Source organism: Puma concolor, chromosome D2, assembly GCF_028749965.1.
Source record: "Puma concolor isolate L17-30 chromosome D2, mPumCon1.1.hap2, whole genome shotgun sequence".
Classification (NCBI taxonomy): Eukaryota; Metazoa; Chordata; class Mammalia; order Carnivora; family Felidae; genus Puma; species Puma concolor.
Genome location: NC_141677.1, coordinates 11900143 through 11925637, shown reverse-complemented (window position 1 = coordinate 11925637; position 25495 = coordinate 11900143). Strand labels below are relative to the sequence as shown.

At 47.7% G+C, this 25495-nt stretch overlaps 1 protein-coding gene across 4 annotated transcripts in view; it reads left to right on the top strand.

Annotated features, from left to right (window-relative positions):
* The window catches only part of MTR (5-methyltetrahydrofolate-homocysteine methyltransferase), a 133423-nt gene that overhangs the window by 96003 nt on the left and 11925 nt on the right, over positions 1 to 25495 (top strand). For 3 of the 4 annotated variants that reach the window (XM_086679591.1, XM_086679588.1, XM_086679589.1), the window contains 5 exons: positions 919 to 1115; positions 3851 to 4051; positions 4614 to 4806; positions 6066 to 6178; positions 6606 to 6688. In XM_086679591.1, coding sequence (XP_086535717.1) covers positions 919 to 1115; positions 3851 to 4051; positions 4614 to 4806; positions 6066 to 6178; positions 6606 to 6688 — 787 coding nt within the window. Of the gene's footprint in view, positions 1 to 918; positions 1116 to 3850; positions 4052 to 4613; positions 4807 to 6065; positions 6179 to 6605; positions 11154 to 25495 lie in introns of those variants that run through there. The other variant, XM_086679590.1, reaches the window with a different exon arrangement.

Sequence of the window (25495 nt, the reverse complement as noted above, 5' to 3'; positions counted from 1 at the left end):
GCCGTGGGGCTGAGCCCAGGGCTTCTGTGGACCCAAGATGAGACAGACTGAGAGGTCTGGGGAAGCTTCCTGGGGGAGGTGGTGTTTGAACTGCTTTTGGAAGAGCACATGGGAGTTACTGAGGCTGGGACTGGGGATGTGAGACAGCACCGGAGAAGAGGACGTCCCAGGCAGAGGAGACAGGACGGAAAGGCACAGTCACAGGTGCCCATTTGGGGAAATGCCAGGAGTCCCTTGCGCCTGGAGCACTGGTCAGGGGAGGGGATTTGGGGCGATCAGCAAGAGAAGTGGGGGTGAGTGGAGTTGTAGCCCCACCCCTAGAACCTGCCCCCAAAGGCCTGGGTTCACGGTGCCAAGCCAGTCAAAGGATCAGGAAAGAGCCCGATGAGAGCAAGGTGGCAGGTGGCCTCCTGGAAATGTGGGGTCAGGGCAGTCCCCACTGTACGGGGGACAACCTGTGGGAGGCCCCTGAGCTGGGGCTGCCCGTGTGTGGTGCTGAAGCCACTTAAGAGGGCCTGGGCCACACTTGCCTCTGCAACCTGTCCCACATCCCCAGAGGCCCCTGGGAGGTTGGTGGGGTGATGGGCACACGAGCAAGGTCGGCGAGGAAGGGTCTGGGCTGCCCTGTCTGGCGACTGTGCTGGGAGCCACACGTTAGGCTCTCTGCCTCTTGCCGCCTGGAGGCATGTCAGTGGTTTGTGCTGGGGAGACAGGCGGGGCATGTGGTCAGCAGGAGCCACCAGCCCCCCGCCGCTCCCCTTAAGTCTTGATCCTCACAGGCAGCAGTGCAGTATTTGAGGGGAAAGGAGGGTGACCAGAGACGATGGCTCAGGAGGGGTGGTGGCTTTAGAAAGAAGTGGTTTTTGCTGACGATCATTGGCACTTTTAGGTGAATTCTTAACGGTGTTTTCCTAATAGGTGAAGAGGCCAGAAAAGTCTATGATGATGCCCAAACCATGCTGATGGCGCTGATTGGCCAAAAGAAGCTCCGAGCCAGGGGCGTGGTTGGGTTCTGGCCAGCGCAGAGCGTGGGAGACGACATCCACCTGTACGCGGAGGGTGCAGAGCCCCAGGCTTCAGAGCCCATTGCCACCTTCCACGGGCTCAGGCAGCAGGTACGGAGCCGCACTGACCACCCCGCTGCTGCTGCTTTGGTGGAAGCACTGAAAAAGCGTAAATAAGAATTAAATAAGTCTGAGCTTTGTGCAAATGACAGGGCTGCCCCAGCTCCCCCCCAAATGACCATGCACAGGCCCGAGGCCAAGGCGTTTGTGAGGACGATGGAGAGAAGCAGCCAGTGTGGGTAGAGAGGCTGGCCCCTCGGGCACCGGTGGGACTCGTGTGAGAAACACAGCCGTTGCCTCGGTCGTCACACACAGACACACATCTTGTTCCAAAACCTGGGTTTGTAGGCATGTGTGTTATTTAAAACAGGCTGTGGGCTCCCTTTCTGAAGGGGAAGATGGGTGGGGACAAACATTTGCTGCATGTCTGGGCGGTGCCAGGTACTCTAGAGGTGCTGGACGGACCATCGTGTTTCACATCCACACGGTCTTGCTGTGGGCAGTCCGCATCCCCCCCCCCCCCCCCCCCCGCCTTGCTGCGGGCAGTCCTCGACCCCTGCCTGCCCTGCTGTGGGCAGTTTGTGTCCCCCCCCCCCCCACCTGCCTTGCTGCGGGCAGTCCGCATCCCCCCTCTGCCCTGCTGTGGGCAGTCCACGTCCTCCCCCTGCCTTGCCGTGGGCAGTCTGCGTCCCCCTTCCTGCCCTGCTGTGAGCAGTTTGTGTCCCCCACCCCCCACGTGCCTTGCTGTGGACAGTTCGCGTGCCCCCCACCTGCCTTGCTGTGGGCAGTCCGCATCCCCCCTGCCTTCCTGTGGGCAGTCCGTGTCCCCCCCCCCCCCCCCACCCGCCTTGCTGCGGGCAGTCCACATCTCCATCCTGCAGGGGCAGGAACGGAGGCCGATGGGATGGAGCTAAGTGCTTAGCATCCAGAGCGTGAACCCGGCCTGTGCGCACTGGCTTCCCTTGGCACGGCCGCCTCTCATGCTCACCCTGTGACAGTACAGATGTCCTGTGCGTGTCCCATAGCTGCTACAAAATACAGTTGTCCCCATCCAGAATTGGAACCAGGAGGCACCAGGGTCGTTAACAAAGGGTTGCGGTGAATTACCCTGTGTCACTACCGTTTGGGGTCATTCAGAAGCAGAGCAGTGTTACTGCTTTTAATCATCACCGCGATGTGTTTCATAACGATAGTGTTTTGACGGTCACCACATCTGAAGGGCTTCTTAAACTCGGGACGTGAAATGATGCCATGATAGGATCACCAAAGGCAGCTGTACCATTCCTGTGTGCACGGGGTGCCGACACCATAGGCCACAAGGCAGCAGGCTCCACGTTCCCGCCCCTGCTCACTAGGGAGCTGGTCGCTTGGCTTTCTCCGGTGTGATTCGGCTCGAAGGCCTCCGCCCAGTTTCTCATCCTTCAGGTCCTGTGTCCTCTGATCTCTTGTTACGTCCAACCATTCATGTCCTAACCCGGCAGGCTGTGTCAGGGCGTTTAATGTAATGACTTCTCAATGTGCATTTAGTACCCATTCCGATAGCTCTTTCTTCCAGTGCTCCGGAAGATTCTGGCTGCTCTGGGAGTCTTCTGTCTCAGTGGCTCTGGTAGCTGTCTCTTCTTAAGTGCTGTGGGGCTCTATGACCTGTCTCCCCTTGTGGGGCCGGGAAGCTTTGTGTCTCCCTCTGGCTTTTGTTAGCAGAGAATGTACAGCTGGAAAGCTGCTTCTCCCCGCATAGCCGTCCCCGTCCCCGAGCTTGGTGACATTTCCACAGGCTGTTATCAAACACCTTCTGGCCGGCAACCGTTTAACCACTTCCTGCCCAGCGTCGGTGAAGCTGTGCTTGTTTCCAGGGCCAGCAAGCAAGTGAGCCCTGTAGCTTCTGGTGCCGCCCACCGAGTCCCTGACTGGTCCTGTGCCCTACAGCAGTCAGGGGTATACAGTGCGGTGCCGGACCCCACACCTGCCGCCGTCTGACCCTGGGCTACCGGTCACGCTCTGTCTGCCTCAGCTTCCTGGCTGTGAAATGGAGCTGGTGGCATCACGTATTTCCTTCACATGGTTGTTGACAGCCTTAAATCAGTGAATTCCTGTAAAGCACCAGCCAGGAGTGTAGTGAGCACTCAGTAAATAGCAGTTTCATTGTTTACCTTCTCCGTAAGTATTTGTGGATTGTGAAATGTGTTTGAGACCTGATTTGTCAGTGGGGTGAGAGGCGAGACTCTCAGAAGCCGGTCCGGCTCAGTGCTCAGTTTGGTTCCAGGCTGGCCCAGGTGCGTCCTCGGCCATCTCCTGAGCCACTGCCACGGTGGGCAGTACGTGGCCCTTGGCTGGTGGCCGGGAGCTTGTCGAGCTGCGTCCGTCAACGTGAAGTAGAGGCTTGCGCATTTGGTGGGTCCCTTTTGGATGCCGCTTCAGGATCTAGTGTTGATCTGGAATTGGAAACACTTGTGGGGAAATTTTTTCTGATATGAATGCTTGAGGTTCCAGTTTCTAGCACGGTGCCTGGAGGCATTCGGGAAATGTTTGGTCCACGTGTGAGTGAGCAGATTCAGTGGTTTCTTGACCGTATGTCATGTCCTGTCGTGTGCTTTTTCAAAATCTAATTTCATTTGTTTATTCAACAACTATTTGTCGAATACTCACTTTGTATCATGCCCTGTTCTAAGTGCTGGGGGTGTAACCGTGAACAAGATAGACACCCCTGTTTGAAGCTTAGGGCCATCTGCAGAGACCAGACTGCTGTCCCGTGCTAATCACCCATCTGGCCGCTGGTTGCTTTTCAGGCCGAGAAGGACGCCGCCAGCACAGACCCCTACTACTGCCTCTCGGACTTCATCGCGCCGCTGCACTCGGGCGTCCGCGACTACCTGGGCCTGTTCGCTGTTGCCTGCTTCGGGGTGGAGGAGCTGAGCAGGGCCTATGAGCGGGACTGTGATGACTACAGCAGCATCATGGTCAAGGCCCTGGGAGACCGGCTGGCCGAGGTAGCGCCACAGCACTGGGCGGGGTGGGGAGCCCCAGTTCCGTGCCGTCGTTTGTAGCTGTCCTCGGACCTGTGACCTCTTTGCTGCGGTTCTTGTCTCTCCCGAGGAGCCTGAAAGATTCAAAACTGCTTCCTGTGTCAGGGCCCCTCGCTGTCACGTTGGCATCCTCTGTGGCTTCCCCATCTTCCTGTGCATGGTGGGGTCACCTGAGCCATGCAGAGGTCCCCTCCTCTTCCCGAGGCTGACAGCGGAGGACCTGGAAGCAGTAACTGGCTTCTCCTCGTGGCCCCTGTCCGCTGTAGACCATCAGGGAAGTGTTTCAGTTCAAGGGCCTGGAGTCCTTGGACCGTTGAATATGATACGTCAGAGCCCAGGCTGAGGCCAAGGCCGGCCACAGAGCAGCCAGTGAAACGACAGGCGAGCCAAGAGCCCAGCCTGTCTGCTCTTGCCTGCTCCGTCCTGGTGGCGGTGCAGGGGGTGGGGGGAGGGGGAGGGGGGCACCGGGGGGTACTGACGTGGGGGTCCCCCGCCTCCGCCCAAGCACGCCTCTCCCTGGCTGCAGGCCTTTGCGGAGGAGCTCCACGAGAGGGTCCGCCGGGAGCTGTGGGCCTACCACAGCCACGAGCAGCTGGACGCCGCCGACCTGCGCAGGCTGCGCTACGAGGGCATCCGCCCGGCTCCTGGCTACCCCAGCCAGCCCGACCACACCGAGAAGCTCACCATGTGGAAACTGGCCGACGTGGAGCGCTGCACGGGTACGTGCCTGGAGCTAGCGAGCGCCGTCCCTCCCCGTCAAGGACACGGGTGTGCGGTCACCCCCGTGACGCACAAATCTGGAAACAAAGAACCCCGTCCTTTCTCATTTCCAGCTGTGTGTCATAGTATTTTACGTCCATATCATTATGCCACAGTCTTTAAACATTTTTTTAATATTTATTTTTGAAAGACAGAGAGAGAGAGAGAACAAGTTGGGGAGGGACAGAGAGAGAGGAGACACAGAATCCGCAGCAGGCTCCAGGCTGTCAGCACAGAGCCCAGCATGGGGCCCAAACCCATGAACTACGAGATCATGACCTGAGCTGAAGTCAGACACTCAATCGACTGAGCCACCCAGGCGCCCCGCTCCCCCATCTTTAGGTCGATCACTTTCAGTTGCTTTCTCTCCGAGGACAGAGAATTTAGCTCGTCGTACTCCCCCCGCATCCCTCCTGCCCTGTTTCCTGTCACAGGACTGTCACTGTTGTTATCTCCAGTAGCGACCTGCGTGACCTTTAGTACCATAGTCCACACCACCTCATCGCTCACAGACTGTGTCTCTGGACACTGGTCTTGCATCAGGCCCGACTCGCCGCTCAGCTCTTTCCTCTCTTGGCTTTCACTCTTTATTGACACAATTCACAGTTTCAGTGGAATTAATCAGTAATCAGAAGCATGCCATCAGTGCCGATGAAGTGACAGGAACGTAGGTTTAGGTGAGGGACGGAGGCATTTGGATGTGGATTGGCAGGAATGGCATGGACTCCCGGAGCCATAACATATGGATTTGAGTCCTTCCCTGCCATCAGCTACCCGCTGATCTCTGGCAGAGCATTTCCCCTCTGCCGCTCTGTTTCCCGTCCGTGAGATGCATGGCTTAGAGGACGTGGACAGCCCTGGTGTTCCCCCGGAGTTCCCAGCTCCTAGGAAGCGTCTCTTCTGAGTCCTGCCGTGGGCTCATTCTCAGCGTGTGGCTGTCCAGGAGCCTGGGGTTCAGATGGAGCTTTCCTCGCGGGGTTGGGGCTCCTCGTCTGGGAGCCCAGGTGGAGGAGCAGACAGAGGCCTCTGTAGTCGATCCTGGAAGATTGGGGGGGGTGGGGTACATCCACTTGGCAGGAATTGCCACATCTTTCATGCTGTGTCATGTGTCCCCCTGGAAGGCATGAGCTCACTTCCATTCACGTGTTCAGCAAGAATGGCTGATAGCTTGCACGGGGCACTGAGGCAGTGACCGTGTTTCCCACATTGCTCTCTCTAGGCATCAGGTTAACAGAATCTTTAGCGATGACACCTGCTTCAGCAGTATCTGGCCTCTACTTCTCCAATTTGAAGTCCAAATACTTTGCAGTGGGGAAAATTTCCAAGGACCAGGTGAGTTAGCTGTTCCATTGTGTATGGCTTCCCTAGATGCCAGTCCTGTTTTAAATGGAACTGTGGAACTGGTTTTATTTCACGTGGGAATGAGAATGCTAAGGGGAGAAAGTGCGACGAAATTTACGCCAGTCAACGTCTTAAATTGTTTCAGCCCATTACCCCGATTCTCGCCCTCCCACTTACACATAGACACCCCCACGCCCAGCACTCATACCCACAGTCCAGCCAGCCTCCAAGCACCACATACGCACTGCATGTTGTTTTCTGCCCAGAGAATAAGGCGACTCGGTGAACAGATGGATCTCCATCCCCTATTAAGACAAGAAGTGGAAGGCATTTAATGTTTCTTGGCAAATCCCCTGGAAACTTCACTTCAGAAGGTCTTATTGTTGTGGTTTGATACGCTGCTTTTAATCTTTTGCAGATTGAGGATTATGCTTTGAGGAAGAACATGTCTGTGGCTGACGTTGAGAAATGGCTGGGACCCATCTTGGGATACGATACAGAGTAACTTCTATTTAAAAATCCTTTTTTGCACTTGATCCTCAAGGAAATACAATCTAGAGTGCCTTTAAAAACAACAGTAGCAACAGACAAGCGGGTCTCAGGTCTCTGTCCTGTGACATTTGCTCTGCCTCAGGGTTCGGAAGATTGACTGGTGGGACCGTGTGGAGGATCAGGGCCTTCCTGTGTCCTTGGGAAACCAGGGTCTTTTCCGGAGACCTTGACTGAGGAGCAGTAAGCTGGTGTCTCCGGCGGTGTCCCTGGTCTTTCAGGGACAAGGATAAGCTGGAGATAGAGGTCTTTTGCATTTCAAAGCAAGGCAGTGTGCTTGTTTCATTTTTACTTTGGGTTGAGAAGGCCTCTTATTTTTTTCTTTCTCTTGCTCTCTTAGAAAAGAGCCTAAAGCTTAGCTGAATAGAGAAATGTATAGAAGAATGTGACCCCGGGGCAAAATCACGCTGTGTGAAGTGGGGTGTTTTAATCTAGAAGGGTGCAGCGATGAACTGACAGGGAACGGAGTGCGACCCTGTGCTCTATCAGGAAGACCCCATCTTCAAAAGTCGTGATTACCGTGGGTGCAGAGTCCCCTTGGCAGGAGGCCGTTGACTAGCCGTTTGCCCCTGTGTGGCCAAATATGGTGGGTTCTCCTACCATTTCCGTCTTCTAATTCCTCATTCCCTTGCCCCGAGGGGGAAGAGGAGATAGGGAGAGAGCGGGGCTGCTGAGGGTCCTAACATCTCAGAGCTGTTTTCTGGAGCGGAGCAGGCTTCCTGGCCGAGGCGTCCTGGGTGGAGTTGGATGGGTGAAGAGCATTGTGATCCCACTCAGTCTGTCTGCACTAACCCAGCTGCAGGTTCCTGCAGTGTAGACCTGGCCCCCCAGGGCTGCTTGCTGAACGGTAGCCTCTGTAGGGTTCAGGGGGTAGTGCCCCGAGCTCGGCACGCAGTGAGTCCTCCTGGAAAGGGTGGCAGATTGACGGAGGTGGAAAGACACTGGGGAGTGCGGGTGGTGATGGCGTTGCTGACTGCACGAGAGGCCCTTTCTGGGATTAGAACCCCGTTTACACTGCGGCTGGGACAGAGAGCCTGCCTCCCGGGTCCCGTGAACCTTGGTACCCATTTTCTGTGTGACGGCCACCTCCCTCGCTCTCGGGGGGTGAGCCGGCCCCGCTTCCCAAAGCAGCTCCGTCAGAAGTGCATTCAAGGACCTTGGAGGTGAAGGGGGAACCGTAGGAAACGAGACCCCCATGCATGTGCAGCGTGCACACGCGGACGCACAGAGCCGCCCCCCTGTCAGCCGTCCCGGGCCCACGAGGCAAAAACAGCCATGGACTTTACGTGCACTTGGTCTCTTGAGTGAGCATGGGACTCAGTTTCCCCAGGCACTTAGCTGGAGGACTTACTTTCGGTTCCATAGCAGGTGTGTCATTCTTGGTACATTCTTCTGTGAGAAAGAAGACCTCCTCCGGGTAGTTGAGTGTATTTTGTCAGAGTTACAGTTGTTAAGTCTCCTGATTTCATTCAATATTTGCCATCTCTTCCCTCAGCTGGTTATGTGGTAGAATGGCTTCCTTTTTTGTTGTTGTTGTAGTTAAGTTTATTTATTTATTTCGAGAGAGAGAGGGTGAGCGAGTGTGAGTGAGGAAGGCCAAGAGCGTGACCCAAGCTGAGAGACGCTTAACCGACTGCCCTTAGAATGGCTTCCTTAAATGTACTGTTTATATAATCCCATGACGGATGCCTTTTTTCTTGACACAGAAACAATTGGTGCGAGTTCGAGTGCCTGTAGGTTCGTGAAAGAATATAAGCTACAAGTTGAAAACCCCTCCCTTCATAAATGTCAGGCGACTTCGAAGGCAGGGAGGTGGCCGTTCTGAATGCGGGGTCTTTTCCGTGTCGGTGCCTGCATGTCCAGAACCTCTTGTCACCATCTGTGGGCGTCGTCATTTCACTGAGGATCCCACCTTATTTTTCCCTCTAAAGAGGCCCTTGCTTGGAATCTTCCCCTCTCTCTGCTGCACTGAGGAGTCTGGTTTGTCAGGTGGTGGTTGAGAGCAGGTTTATGAAACCCCACTTCCTCCTTTGAGATATTCTCCGACATCCTGTCTACATTTATGGTTGACTTCACATAGAGAGTAGTCCGCCTTCTTTCTGGTTCTCTCTGGTATGCGTTCGACATATGGTGTCTCCCACCTTCTCCCCGCTTCTCTCCTGAATCCAGTGAGGTTAGGTTTTTACCTGCCTCTCCTGGCATCAGTGACCTCTCGGGTCAGACCCAGTGGCCTTCCCAGTGATTCTCATCCCTGTGGGCTTGAACAATACAGACCACTTCCTTCAACACCCTCCTTTCCCTGCTTCCCCCCTTGACACCACTCTCTGATTCTCCTTCTGTGTCCCTGATCACTTCTCAGCCATTTTCCTAGTTTTTCTTCCTCTGCCCATTTAGACCCTGGTGTCCTCAAGGGCCAGTCATCAGCGACCTTCTTCACCGGTATAGTTTCAGTGGACGATCTCACGGACTCAGTGTCTCCATCTAAGCTTGTCCTGCGGAGCACAGCATACATCCCACAGCCCCTTCCAGGAGGGCATACAGACACCTCAGACCCAGAGTGTCTCACCTCCTCACAAATGGTGAGATTCAGTCATGAACAATAGTGCTGTCGCTCCAGCAAGAGCCCTCACACTCAGCCCATATCGCCTTTGGCTTAGACTGTAGCAGGTGTCTGAGAAGTTAGCACACAAAAGACACCGAGCCTACTTTAGTGGGGATGGTGGTAGAGATATCTCAGGAAGGCGATGCTTAGATGAAGGCCTGATCTGGGACCTGTGGGATAAAGGTGAAGACGCAAGGTAGGAACAAGTGAAGAGCCGTCTTTGTTTGTGAACAGGAATATTAATGCGGTATAGGTATCACATCTCTCCAGATTGGTCTATAGGTTCAATGCCATTTCCAACAGAAATTACAGTAGCGGTTTTGTCACATGGGACAGGCAGATATTTAAATTTATGTGGAAAAAGCAAAGCAGTCAGAATGACTGGATGCTTCTAAACGGGAAGCAGAGTTTACGAGGTAGTGAGTTTTGTCGTACGTGGTGCCGAGATGGGCATGCTGAGCAGTGCTGTGAAATACGGAGCCTGGAAAATAACCCTTGTGCGTGTTGACCTTCGAGACAAGGCGGTGGTGGCTGGGTGCATAAGAGACGGGCAGGATGACTCCATCTGTGGCGCAGAGCTGTGCCTACCGTATGGAAAGAGCGAAATTTGATTTCTGCCTCATGTGTTGTCTAACAACCAATTCCAAACATATTAAGGTCTTAAATACAAAAAAAAAAAAAAAAAATAGCGTTTACACGAGCAAACCTTAGGGCAGGAAAGAATCCCCTGAGACATAAAGGACTAATCACAAAAGAGAAGATGATTGTATCAACTTTTTAAAATAAAGACTTACATTAAGCTGATAAACCACTTAAAGTAGGGAAAAGACAAGTCCTGACTAGAGGTGTTTATAATACAATTAATTGACAAAGGATTAGCAAGCAGAATATATGGAGGGTGCCTATTTAAGAAACAAACCCAACAGAAAATTAGACGGAAAAGGCATTTCACAGAAGAGGAAGTACACATGCATGGCTTATAAATAAGTAGAAGGATGTTCCACAGCAATGGAGATCAGGGAAATACGAATTAAGACCACAGCAAGATCCTATTTTGCATCCATAACATTTGCAGAACTTGAGCTTGACAGGACCAGGTGCCAGAGAAGTTCTGTGAGAGCTCGCATGGTGTGAGCGCATGAACACCTCTGCCTCCCAGAGTTGAACCCTTGCATGCCCTAGGATCTGGCTTATGGCTCGGACTGCCCCTCGGAGATCCAACAAACTCTTACCTGTCCCAGGAGGTGTGTGCAAGAGTGTTCATAGTAACACCTTTGTGGTGGTCAATAACCAAAAACACCAAAACGTCCATCTGTCTGTAGGAGAATGGTTAAGTAAACTAGGTATAGTCACGCTAAAGGGTATTGTTCAGTAGTAAAAGCAGGTGAACTGCAGCTGTACCTGACAATCAGAGTGAATCTCAGGAAATATTACCAAAAAAAAAAAAAAAAAAAGCAAGCTCCAGGAGACCATATATGCTATGATGCTATTTTTATTGAGCTCAAAACCAAGCAAAACCAAAGAGTGTATTGTCTAAGCACATGTAAACAGTAAAACTATGTTGTAAATGAAGAAAAAACAAAATTCAGCAGAGTAATTAACCCTGAGAGAGGGAAGCCGAGCAGATCTCAGAGGGACACATCTCTGGATGCAGGTTGTTAGTCAGATTCTGATTCTTGGGTTGTATGGTAGTCGATGGCTGTTTGTGATATTCTTTATAATGTAACAGTTTTATATTTGTGAAATGTATTTAATGCATGTATTAAGTGTATTATAAAATAATAAAGACAAAATAATAAAAATCTGGAATGGTGACTTTTTACATAATACTGCGTATTTGTTAAAGCTGTTTTTTCAGAAAGGAAGGACCTTTCGGCCAGAGTGAACAGCCATGCAGAGGCAGGGGTGGAGGGGGTTTATGTGCACGCAGTGGTGCCGTGGGGCAAGGGCCAGCGTGGCTTCCCATGGCGGGCTTTGGTGAACAAGTGCACGGCAGCATCATTTGCTGTGGCACAGGATGGAGGGCGGGGGAAACAAATTTGACATTGAACACAGGCACTTCGATGCGTGCCTTTGGAATTTAGGAAGACTGGCCTTAGGATTGGGAGGCTTTGGTATGGAGGTGGAGTTAAGGCTGCAATCATGGACAGGCAGCTTGTGGAGAATGTGAGGAACCCGAGATAGGGCTGGACTCCAGGACCAGGAGCCACAGGCACAGCTGTGGCATTTTAGGGGCTGCAGGGACCATTGGGGGACCGTGTTGGGTTGATGATTGAATGGGAGGTGAGGAAGCTCTCTGTTATTTAAAGAACATTGGGTGTTGAGTTTGATAAGTTGTTTATAGATTTTAGATACTAACCCTTTATCAGAGATGTCATTTGCAAATATCTTCTTCCATTCCATAGGCTGCCTTTTAGTTTTGTTGATTGTTTCCTTTGCTGTGCAGATGCTTTTTATTTTGATGAAGTCCCAGTAGTTTGTTTTCCTTTTTTTTTTTCCCCCCACATACCTCAGGAGACATACTTCTTACTAAAGAAGTTGCTCCGGCCGAGGTCAAAGAGGTTGCTGCTGTGTTCTCCTCTAGGCTTTTGATGGTTTCCTGCCTCACATTTAGGTCTTTCGTCCATTTTGGATTAATTTTTGCATATGGTTGAGAAAGTGATCCAGTTTCATTCTTCTGCATGTTGCTCTCCAGTTTTCCCAGCACCACTTGTTGAAACTCAACACCCAAAAGACAAATCATCCAGCTAAGAAATGGGTAGAAGACATGCATAGACATTTTTCCAAAGAAGACCTACAGATGGCTAATAGACACATGAAAAGATGCTGAACATCACCCATCATCAGGAAAGTACAGATCAAAACCATGATGAGATACCACCTCACACCTGTCAGAATGGCTAAAATTAAGAACACAAGGAAACAACAGGTTTGGCAAGGATATGGAGAAATGGGAACCCTCCTGCACTGTTGGTGGGAATGCAAACTGGTGCAGCCGCTCTGGAAAACAGTATGGAGGTTCCGCAAAAAGTCAAAAAAAAGGATTACCCATGACCCAGCAATTGTAGTACTAGGTATTTACCCAAAGGATACAAAAATATTATTTCAAAGGGACACATGCACCCCGATGTTTATGCAGCCTTATTAACAGTAGTCAAATTGTGGAAAGAGCCCAGATTTCCATTGACTGATGAATAAAGAAGATGTGTATAATGAAATCTTGCCATTTGCAACGACATGGATGGAGCTACAGTGTATTATGCTAAGCGAAATAAGGCAGAGAAAGGTGAATTACCATATGATTTCACTCATGTGGAATTTAAGAAAGGAACCAGTGAACATAGGGGCAAAAAAGGCAAACCATAAAAGACACTCTTAACTACACAGAATAAACTGAGGGGCCTTGGGTGGGGGGATGGGCCAAATGGGGGATGGACATTAAGGAGGACACTTATTGGGATGAGTACTGGGTGTCATATTTAAGGGATGAATCACTGAATTCTACTCTTGAACTAATATTACACTATATATTAACTAACTGGAATTTAAATAAAAACTTGAAACAAAAAACTAGATTGGAGCAGAAGAAAGAATGGAGATAGTATTTTGATATAGAAAAGGGCTTTCATGCCAAGGGGAAAATACAAATTAAGAGGGTTATAGATAGTGCAGAAGTAAGAAAATACCTATCTTTCAACCTAAGTCCAGAGAGACTTCCATCTCACAGCCCCCCACATTTCAAACCTGGGAGTTGTCCCTGCCCTCTCTTTTTCTGAACCTTCACATCCGGTTGGTTGCTGTACCCTGATGATTTTACCCACTAAATACCTCTCAGTCCCTCTCTCCTCCCCTGCCCAGGCTAAGATTCTTATTTCTCCTCTGGACTCAGAACACCAAGAGGGTATCCTGGACTCGAACAGCTGTTACCATGAGCTCTCGGAACCTTTATGCCCACCTGGCCCTGTTCCCCAGATCAATATGTCCCCCTCGCCAAGGATATGTCCAAGCTCCTTACACACTTTCGATAATCATCTCCTGCATGCCCTGTAGGAGGTATCTTCTTACGTGGTCTCCTCCCCCTGACATAACCGCACCCCCCCCCCGCCCCACTCCATCCATGGGCTTCAGGAAAGCTTTCAACCCTCCCTGCTACAAAGCTACATGACCCCTCTTCCTTCCTGCAGTAGCACCGTGCGTATTTCCCACTGCTGTCATGGTGACAGAATAATCTATGTCCCCATTAGGCTGTGATTCTTAAAGGGCAGGTTGGAATCCTTGTTCATCTTGGTATTAGTGTGTCTCACTAGAGCTTGGTTCCTGATACGTGCTCAGTAAAGGTTGGCTTGAGTTGACGAGCAGACTCTCTCAGGGGGACAGTGTTTTGCGGGGAGAGCATTCTGTGAAGCTCCATGAGGGCGGGGTCCAAGGCTCACTGCCTGGGCTCCGAACCCCCAGAGCCTAGCCCAGCACCGGCCGTGTGGTTCCCTACATGGAGTGTTCTAAGTGAGCAGAGGGAGAACCGTGGTGCTTTTCTCTTGCTCAGGAGACTGGGACATAAACAGTCTAGTACCCTCCACACCCACCTTCAGGATTTTGTCGTAGCAGAAACAGCCCTGCTGATGCTGTCTTTACTGACCCTTGAAGACAGCACATGGGCGGCCTGCAGAAAAGTCACCTCACTTCAAGCTCACGTCATGGCCACACGTCAACTGTACGTGTTGTCCAATTACAGAACACAGGGTATATTAGAATTCCATATGCGTGTGTCTAAAAAAATGCTAGTATGTGCAGTGAAAATACCTAGAAGGTTATACAAGAAATTCTTAAGTGGTTACTTTTGGGGAATGGGATTGGGGGGCCAGCGGGGAGGGACTCAGGGTTTGGGTATTTCTCATTCTTTCTACACGGCTTCAGTTTTATAACAAGCATCTATTGTTACCCTTTTAAAAAAAGACGAGTGTGGCAACAAAGCCAGCTTGAAATAGATGTGATTTTGAATAATCTGAAAAGTTAGGATTTCAATCAGTTCAGCCCTAGACGTGGTCCCACTTCTCAACACGTGGAATATCTCATTCCATTTACATACTCCCTTCAAAATGTGATTTTCAAAGATATCTTTTGCCTCATTCTTTGCTTTTAAGTATTATTACAGCCTTTTGGAGACTCACAAAACAAGTGATTTTCTGTAATTATTGCCTAGAAAAGGGTTGGATCAAATGATTTTTGAGAACCTTAAGATTAGATGTTGCACGAAATGGAAGAAACAAAAACCAGACAGATTGATGAATGATGTTTATCACAGTCTCTGCTTTCCGTGATGCAATACATAAGTCAGCCTGCAGAGTGTGAAGCTGTTGGCAGCTGAGGAAGGAACTTTGAACTTTTTACAATCCTGTTTGTTCTTTTACCCAGAGGGAAACTCAGAAGAGAGAAAAGTGACATTTCCTTCTGAATTATCTGAAGGAATTTCAATGCTCACCCATCTGTGATCACGTGGGATTGTTTATTTTATTATAGAAGGCCCATGTATTTTGTGCATGTTTTCGGTGAAAACCTGGGAAGTCCATTTGTCTTGGTGGATAGTGCTAAATATCATTAATGAAACACAGTTTTCCCTGACGTGATAGATTGTTTCTCAGCTGTGTTGAAATGAGCACATCAAAAAACTCTGAGGAATTTCAGTGAGGGGCTCCTGGGTGATGCAGTCAGTTAAGTGTCCAACTTCAGCTCAGGTTATGAACTCGCGGTTTTTGAGTTCGAGCCCCCATCGGGCTCTGTGCTGACAGCTCAGAGCCTGGAGTCTGCTTTAGATTCTGTCTCCCTCTCTCTCTGACCCTCCCCCACTCATGCTCTGTCTGTCTGTCTCTCAAAAATAAATAAATGTTAAAAAAAAAAAAAAAAAAAAAAAAAGAATGTCAGTGGAAAATACCCGAGTGTCAGAAATGCTCGGTTATTTTTTTTAAATACTGCTACTCTTTTGAGAAAAGGGAGTAGTTAGCTCCAAGTCCTGTTTCTTTTTTTTTAAAAAAAAATTTTTTTTTCAACGTTTATTTATTTTTGGGACAGACAGAGACAGAGCATGAACAGGAGAGGGGCAGAGAGAGAGGGAGACACAGAATCGGAAACAGGCTCCAGGCTCCGAGCCATCAGCCCAGAGCCCGACGCGGGGCTCGAACCCACGGACCGCAAGATCGTGACCTGAGCCGAAGTCGGACGCTTAACCGACTGCGCCACCCAGGCGCCCCTCCAAGTCCTGTTTCAATGGCGTGTCTCCTCTAAAACTATTCAGTCATCATTGGTTTTCTCCGTGCATTGCCGTGGGCACGCTGTAACAGATCTGCTCAAACTGCTCAGGAAGTTGAAGCTAAGTGAGAGTTTGGTCATTAGCAGAGCCAGTGTTGTTTCCTGCTTTGCAGAATCCTATTTCCCCCACAATGTGCCATCAAGTTAATTAAGTTTTGAATACAGTTAGGGATCAAATGTCAACGAGTGAATATATTCTGTCCCACCCCCAAATTGGTGCGTTACAATGGAAGGAGGTTGGTACAGTCAGAAGTTGGGTCCCTCTCAGCTTGGCATAGTGATGGGTTTGGGCACAATTCTCTTCTATAATTAGAAAAATGATCAATAAATGGAAAATATTCATGTTTCCCACTCTGTGCCTCATTACCCACCAGACTAGATGAGTTGAGAAAAGAACCCTATGAAAACTTACGAGCCCTCCATCTGTCTGCTATAATTGACCATCATGAAGAAAACAGGCAAAAACAAACCTTTATCAGAAAGTTGGAGGCAAGGAGGCATGGTACCTATTCTGTTTGCTGAGCTACTCAAGGAAGAAGAGTATTTGCAACAGTTAATGCCAGAACCAAAAATTTAGAAATTCCGTCAGGCACGTAGTGGGAATTTAAATATTTCTTGGATGGATGAAATCGTATTAAAAACTCAAACATCAAGAAACCAGCTAGAAAGGGAGATAAATCAGAGAAAGACAAATACCATATGATACCATTTGTATGTGGAATTAAAAACAAAGAAATGATATGTGACGTGATAAAGGTACGAGCTGAGCTACTGTAAAAATCCTACTGTAACATATAAACATATCAAGCCACACATGGTGGGTCTTAGACTTCCACAGTGTTACATGTCAGTTATAGCTCAATAATAATAATCATAGCTAGGACTCCCTGGAGCTTTTCCAGACACAGATTTGCTGCACCTGTTCAATGCAAGGCGACAATTGGGCAGAAACAAAACTGATGCATCCACCGGTGGCCTTTCCAAAATCTACTACTCAGTGATCACTGATCTCCATCACGATGAGTCACAAGTATTGCAATATTCCTGCAGTGCCTTCTGAATCATCAAAGACTTGTTAAAATTCAGCATGACTTCAGTATTAAGTACACTTTAGTGCGAATTACTATATTTGAAGGTTGGCCACCCAAGTGTGAGAAGTGTGATCCTTCTCCCTTAACCAGAATAGACTAAGAAGAAATCTTCCCCCATCATGTCAGATAACAAGAGTATCTTCTTCTGCTATCACTGTGTGGCAAAAGAGCCAAGCCTGACGTTGTTTAGCCAGAGAAAGGGTTGCTGAAGTGAAGGAGGTTCATCAGGGTGTATGAAAAGATGCAGAAGAAATGTGGTTACAGAGTGAGGGAGTGTGTCGTGACAAGGATGTCAGCACATCCCCTGGAAGCTGAAGGGGCTGGTGCATGGCAAGGTTGAGTCATTTAGTGCCGTTGACATTGAGGAGGGAGGAAGATGCTAATTTGGGATGGTTTGTATCAGATTAGCAGAAGTAGCTGACTCTTAAGAAAGAGTAATTAATGGGTTTTGTTTAGTGAAAAGTTTATTAGCTTTGGATGCCACCTTTAAGTCTGTGCTCAGTGTGTAGGGTTGGAGCGGATGTGGAAAGGTGGTATTTCTGGATGTGGGAAGCAAGGGTAAAACTTTCAAAGAGTTGGATAATGGAAGGAGCAAACATTTGTGGGCATATTTGGGAGGGGGCAGGGAAGAAGTAGGAAAGAATAATGACGGCCCAAACAATGGGGAGAGAGCACAAGGGACTTTATCCAAATATTTTCTTACCAGCATTAGACGGACAAAGCCTGCCTTCTATAGGGAAAAAAAAAGTGGGTGGGGCTGTGTTGCTAATCTCTTTGATGTGAATACAGTCATTTCTATCACTCCTTTCAGATAAAAATATGAAAAACTTCTATTATTTTATAGATGTGATTGGTACCTGGCTCTCAGGGCCCTGCTAAGATTTGCAGCCATTTACGTGTACCTTTTTCTTCTCTCACGAGCTCCAACAGTGCTTACGATCTTACAGAGAGGAGGTGCTGGCTGGGCAGGTGCCCTCTCTCTTGCTTTGGCTGAGATCCCCAAGAGGAGATCAGCCAAGAGGCTGTGAGATGACATTTATGCATTCACGCATATTCATTCAATTCATCCATTTATATGCTCATTCATGAGTTTATGTATTGGGCGAGGTCCTGTTCTCGGGCGTCGTGTACAACAGTAGCAAGTGAGTCAGACTCCCTGGGCTCGGGGAGAGTAACATTGTCTGCAGAGTTTGTAGCAAGTGGACTCCCTCCAGTACCTTGTGTCATTCGAATCTTTTTTTTTTTTTAATTTTTTTTTTTTTAACGTATTTATTTATTTTTGGGACAGAGAGAGACAGAGCATGAGCGGGGGAGGGGCAGAGAGAGAGGGAGACACAGAATCGGAAACAGGCTCCAGGCTCCGAGCCATCAGCCCAGAGCCCGACGCGGGGCTCGAACTCACGGACCGCGAGATCGTGACCTGGCTGAAGTCGGACGCTTAACCGACTGCGCCACCCAGGCGCCCCATCGAATCTTAAACTCAGAATCTCCACTGCAGATTTAAAAGCTGGGGAGGCATCCGTCTCCTGTCTTGGTCTCGAGGGCACGGCTTGGAGGAGTATTGCACCACCCATGTAGGTTTCAGGCCTCTTTCCCAAGATTTTACTGATGCTTCTGAGTGCAACTGCTGGCTGTTAGGAAACTTTGACCTTGGGGCACCTGGGTGGCTCAGTCGGTTGAGTCCGACTCTTGGTTTCAGCTCAGGTCGTCATCCTGCAGTTGGTGAGATCGAGCCCTGCGTCGGGCTCTGCACTGACAGCTCTCTCTCTGCTCCTCCCCTGCTCGTGCTCTTTCTCTCTCTCTCTAAAAAAAAAATAAATAAATAAACTTAAAAAAAAAAAAAGGCGGGGGGAACTTTGACCTTTTGCTTTGTCCCCTTACCACCCCCAGTTTTAGACCTCATCGAGTAAGCTTGGTTGCCTTTCTAGCTTAACCCAGCTAGAAACCAGTATGCCATGTAGTGCTGTTGAAAACACGGGTGCATTCCCCGGTGACCTGGTTCTGAACATTAATGTCCTTGTTGCTATGCCAGAACCGGGCACGATAAGTGCACGCGGGCACGGCCAAGCGGCCTCCTCCTGTGTTTTAGAGGGAAGGGCCTGTGATCAGCCACGAGCACAAATGCAGCTCAGCGAATACAGATCCAAGACCAGCTGTCAGGCTTCCCTCCTCCTCATCACACCACGGCCTCGGGGGAACAAAAGTGCCCAGACATCTCCCCCCAAAGATTAACAAACTGTGCTTCCCAAGAGTATTTACTGATAAACATCTGCCTTCCAAGGAGAAACCACTTATTTAACCAACTGCTCTTTAGAGACTAATGACGCAGCCTGCCTTCCTGCCATCCCTCTCAACCACGATTCCCTTTTTTGTCCTCCTCTTTGTCTTTCCTAAAAATTTGCTTTCTGAGCCTCAGTGCAGAGGAGGTAGCAATTGCACAGTAACATAAATTTTAGAAAGCCCCTGCCTTACTTTGCAACATCTTTTTGGTTCTGCCATGAAAGCATATTTATGGTGAGTAAAATCTGTAGAACCCTGGTTTATCACGCTAAACCACTCTGCCCTCAAAGATAAATGCTCTTAACCAGCAGACCCCCTTCTGTGATGAACGCCAGCCTCAGTTCACGTGTCTTAGCCCTTCATCAGTCACTCGTGTGTGGCTCTTCTGAGATTACATACTGCTTCGTCACTGTATTTACATCACAGGCTGTATGTATTGTCTTCCCAATTAGATTGTGGGGTATTTGAAAGGACAAAACTCTCTCTTCTGCTTTCTTTGTGTGTTTGGAAACTTTGAAGAGAGCAGGTGTTTGTTAATGAATAATCCCCCCAAGATGACCAGTGGTATGAGGGGACTTGGGTTGGACTTTCTGTCTTCTCAGTGGATAGATGTGTGATGAATTATAGTGTATATTCCGTGTTGCTTCATAAATACCTCCCCCCCCCCCCCCCCAGCCAACTCATGCTTCCAACAACTACTAGCTTGGGTGACTTTGGTCAAGTTACACGACCTCTCTAAGCTGCAGCTTCTCCATCGATAAAATGACCATGATGCGAGTGCTAGAACTTGAATGTGGTACTCTCCAGAAAGCATCCAGCTGTATGGGATGTGCCAGAAGGCCCTGAATGCCCATTAATCACTATCTCTGGAGAGTAGAGATCCTGTCTTCCTGCCATATTCCCAGCAAGCAGAATATGTAGAGGGACACGTTGTTCAGCACTCAAGGTCAGAGGCTCCGGGGGTGGTCAGTGTGAAGCATCTCCTTTGCAATGAAGAGTGTGTGGATGGCAGGCCTTGATCTCCTTGGAACACGGGCTGTACCAGGAGGGAGAGGTCAGAGACTGCTGCTAGGGTAGTCACTGCGCCATCAAAGCTGTCTGCTTGCAGATCCCAGAGCAGGCGCCTCATGCAGTAGGCTGTCCACAGACCCCCTGGACATAAGCTCCGCCTGTGCACCTGTGTCCTGATGGCTGTCTCTGTGTCTTGTCTTAGTCTCTCTGGACCAAGACCTGCCTGTGGCTGAGCGTCTGCTGGGATGTGGTTGCACACTTAGCACAGTGCCTCACTTTAAAGAAAAGAATCTTCACTAACTGAAGAGCGATGGTGTAGACCCTTGGGGGAGGTTTAATTTTCTCACTTTTTCACCATGCTACCAAAATAATGGATGCAACACCACATCACACATACCTCATTTACAGACAATGTGTATAAATCTAATTATGAATGCTAGTGGCCCAGGAGGAATTCAGGGAGGAGAGACCTGACTGTGGTAAGACTGGAAGATTTCCAGAAGGAGCCATAAATATTACAGACGAGCCAACTGGGTGCAAACCAAGGCCATGCTGGGAATTGAGATCTGGGTTTTGCGAAATGTCTTCTAACTGCAGCATCACATTTGTGTATATTAACCTTCCCTATAGAGGAGTTTTATTTTAGTTTTGACTGGATTCATTCCTGAGCAGAGTCGTAAGTGGGCAACTTATTTTGCTTCTACATTATAGACAACGTTCGTGTTAGGGGATTAACATCTACAGATGGGTTACTCTGGTCGTCGGGAGAGTTACACGAGATTTAGTGAAATCCAACCCACAGCTGGAAAAGCACCTCCAGCACACTGAGCTATATCTGTATTTTAAAAGCCCTTTTAAAAATAAGTAGTATTCAGGGGTGCCTGGTTAGTTAAGCATCCAGCTTCGCTCAGGTCATGATCTCACAGTTCATAAGTTCGAGCCCTGCGTTGGGCTCTGTGCTGGAGCCTGCTTCAAATTCTGTGCCTCCCTCTCTCTCTGTGTGTCCCTCCCCTGTGTTTATGCATGCGCGCTCTCTCATGCTCTCTCTCTCTCTCTCTCTCAAAAATTAACATTAAAAAATAGTATTTTTTTATTATAAAACTTGTTCATTGCAAAAAGCATGTTAGCTATATAAAAGTATACAGAGGAAAACGATTCATGATTTAGCTACTAGTAATGTTTCATGACATTTCCTTCTGTTGTCTTTCTTCTTTCTTTCCATCCATGTGTGAGTAGGCGGAATAATGGCCCCTAAAGACAGCTGTGTTCTATGGCAAAAGGGTGGATGTTACCTTCTGTGGTGAAGGATGACATCAAATTAAGAATCTTGAAATGGGGAGATTATCCTGCATAGTCCAGTGGGGCCGAAATGCAGTCATAGGTGTCCTTAGATGAGGGAAGCAGGGAGAGATGTGATGCAGAACAAGGCAAAGTCACCAGTGAAGCAAAATGCCACTGGCCTTGAAGATGGAGAAAAGGACCGTGAGCCAAGGAATGCAGGCAGCTTCTAGAAGCTCCAGAAGCCAGGCAATGGATTCTCCCCTAGAGCCTCTGGAGAGACCCCAGCACCTGACACCTTGATTTTGGCTCAGTGATACTGATTCCTGATTTCTGACCCACACAACTGTAAGAAACTATGACTGTAGATACCAAATTTATGGTAATTTGTTATAGCAATAATAGGAATGAATACACCATAAATTTTGACAGTTTTTGTACCTATTAACCTACTTACCACATACCTTTTTAATACAATTTGTGTTACTATATATGTATACAAATACGTGTATAACAATAGATACAATATACATTATGTATGCTATGTGTTAATATGTTTTGTATATATTGTATATATTCATGTATACATTATTTATTGTGATAAAATATATAAGACACAAAATTTACCATTTAAATGTACAGCCCAATGGCATGAAGTACATTAATGTTGTTGTGCAACCACACCCCCATCTATCTCCAGAAGTTTTTCATCTTCCACAACTGAAACTCTCTCCTCATTAAACACTAACTCCCCACTCCCCCTCCCCTGCCCCCCCCCAGCCCCTGGCGGCCACTGGTCTACTTTCTGTGTTTATCGATTTGACTCCTCTAGGGGCCTCATAGATTTGTAACTCTGTGATATTCATCCATTTGTGATCGGCATTTCATGTAATGTCTTCAGGAGTCATTCATTTTGTAGCATGTGTGAAGCATTTCCTTCCTGATTAAGGCTGGATAATATTCCACTGTACTGATAGACCACATTTTGTTTATCCGTTCATTTGTCAACAGACACTCGGGTTGCTTCCACATTTCGGCCATTTTGAATAATGCTGCTAACAATATAGATGTACCAATATCTGTTTACATTCCTGCTTTCATTTCTTCTGGGTACATACCCAGGAATGGAATTGCTGAATCATGTGGTAATTCTGTGTCTAGTTTTTTGAGGAACCTCCATACTGTTTTCCACAGTGGCTGCACCAGTTTACATTGTAATCAACAGAGCACAAGATAGTTTCTCCATCTCTTTGCCAACATTTGCTATTTTCTTATTTTTTCTGTAACTGCCATCCTAATGGTGGTTTATACACATATATTTTTATATTACCTTTTTTCCCACTCAGTTTTCTATCAGAGCCTTCAAAGATATTTTTGAGGCTTTATGACAATCTATTCTAGCTGTGTACTATAATTTATATAACTATTCCTCCTTGTTGAACATTACGCCGTTTCTAACTTTTTGCCATCTAGATTACAAAAGTGTGAGCCTAATTGAGCACTAAACCTTTGCTCACATCTCTGAGAAGATCCTACGAATGAATTACTCAAGGGAGCATCACATTGAAAACTATTGGTGTGTTTAACAAAATTACTTTCCAAAAGGATGTTCCGATCAGCAGACCATGAGAGTACTGAGTAACCCATTTTTAAAATGTATTTTTTTAGGTGCAGAGTATTTCTACAATACAGATAAGACTACCTGTGGACTTGAACAATCATACTAGCAGAATCAACTTGTTTATTTGGGGCAGAAGGCTCAGTTTTCAGTGTTGGAATGTTGAATTTAAAGACAGACCTGGTTTTGCCCCTTAGAATTCTGAAGTGAGAGAAGTACCATATGAAAAAAAGGCTGTTGCTAGAAGAAAATACATAATTTGCAAGCAAGTCATAAGACCTGAGCTCGGTTCTGGCTCAGCCACTAAAAAACCACGTGACTTTGGCAAGTCATTAAAATATCTGGGTTTCGGATGGTTCATTTATGTATAAGTGGGTTCAGTCCTCACATTTCTTTAAGTATCATATATAATTATGCGTTGTGAGCTCATATCTGGTGGAGTTTTATCTGCTGGAGTCCTTTAGGCTTCGGTTAAAGATGTGTCCCTCTAACTAGTTCTTTCTTTCAGGCATACCAAGGGTATGATCAGCCTGAAATGACTTTTTTGTGTGAATCTTGCAACGTAGAAATCCCTACACAAATGTAGTACAAATGTGTGCAAACATAGGATAGAAAAGGTCCATGGACAAACTCTCAAGGTAGTATTGATTTTGAAGACACTTAGACTTGAAGCACAGGATTAAACCAGAAAGCTCTCTTGTTACATCGCATTGCTGATAGGCCATGTTCTTAATTCACGCTTTTACTGGGGACGTCAGCCTGGAGGGTCTGACTCTTGTTGAGAACTTCTCCATTTCCATGGGTCTAAGTCTTTATTTGTTTATTTTTTTGTCCTAACATGGCTATTAAAATGATAGCTGCTTGGCTATATAGGGGCCAAGGATAGTCCCCCCCCCCCCCCCCCCCCCGCCGACCAAATGTGCCATTTCGATAAATTGCTGATTTTAAATTAAGTTACTTAAGAAACAGCCGGTGCAGAAAGGACTCTGAGCCCCCCTTGTCTCCAGAAAGCAGGAAATAAATTTCCCACGGAAAAGGCACTTTCCCTAAAACTGGAAGGTAAAAAGACATCCATAATTACTAGAGGCAGGGAATTCAGAGTAGAGATAGCTGTATAAACAAGTCTTGTTACTTTGATTACTTCCCCTGCCCAAATTCTAGGATTCCTTAGTAATTAAAGCACCTGAAATAAGTCTTCTTTGTCCTACAGTTCTTCACAGATTTATTGTCTGTCTGTCTGTCTAAAAAGTATAAAACGTGTCAGCCTCAGTCATTTCTTTAGGTCTCATGGGCTGCCATGTGCACTTAATTAATCTTTGGGTTTTTTCCTCCTGTTAATGTCTTCGTGTCAATTTAATTTTTAGATGAGCTGGAAAAGTCTTGAAGGATAGAGAAAAAGTCTTCCTTCCCCAACAGCTGTCAAGTCCAGCAGAATTCATGAGAGCTGTCTGAACTTCTGCTTTTTGGTTTTGTTTCTGGCTTTTCCCTGAAGGATTTCCCTTACTTTCTTGCCTGTTTAGTTATATATTTATTTATTATTTTTTCTCTCTTTTTTAAATTCTACGTCCAAGTCGGTTAGCATATAGTGCAGTAATGACTCAGGAGTGGAATCCAGTGATCTACCCCCGACATATAACACCCAGTGGTCGTCCCAACAAGTGTCCTCCTTAATGCCCCTTGTCCATTTAGCCCATCCCTCCCCACCCAACACCCCGGCGGCAACCTCCAGTTCTCCGTATTTAAGAGTCTCTTATGTTTTGTCCCCCTCCCTGTTTTTATATTGTTTTTGCTTCCCGTCCCTTATGTTCACCTGTTTTGTATCTTAAATTTAGTTATATATTTATTTTTTTTTTTTTAATTTTTTTTCCAACTTTTATTTTTTATTTTTGGGACAGAGAGAGACAGAGCATGAACGGGGGAGGGGCAGAGAGAGAGGGAGACACAGAATCGGAAACAGGCTCCAGGCTCTGAGCCATCAGCCCAGAGCCCGACGCGGGGCTCGAACTCACAGACCGCGAGATCGTGACCTGGCTGAAGTCGGACGCTTAACTGACTGCGCCACCCAGGCGCCCCATAGTTATATATTTAAAAAAGGATTCTTATTATATTTTGTGCAACATTTCCAGGCGGGAAGATTCTCAGTTATGGTAATCTACCTTATTGACAGAGACAGAAGTCGGCTGTTCTGTGATTCTGTGGGTGTTAACCGCTTTCTCCCATTTAGCTAATTTGGATATTTATCTTATTTCAACTTTATGAATTGAGTGTTGAATCCATCCATCATGAATCCATGATGCGTTGGAACAATCCTGACTCAGTTCTCTTGGAAGCATCTTAGTAAGAGACTGCCTGAATGCCCTAAAAGAGCTGAAAGCTGAGAACTTTAACTTCGATCTGAACTTAGCATAAAGCGATGCAATTGTCCTCCCTCAAACGTTTCAGCCAGTGTCACAATATTGGCCATCAAGGTCACTTTTGTTGCAGTGCTAAGCAAGCATGTGTACTGTGTTGGGAAGGAACGAATAGCATTGTGCATCAGCAAAGTCCAGTCAGTGGTTGAACTAAGGAGACCCGAG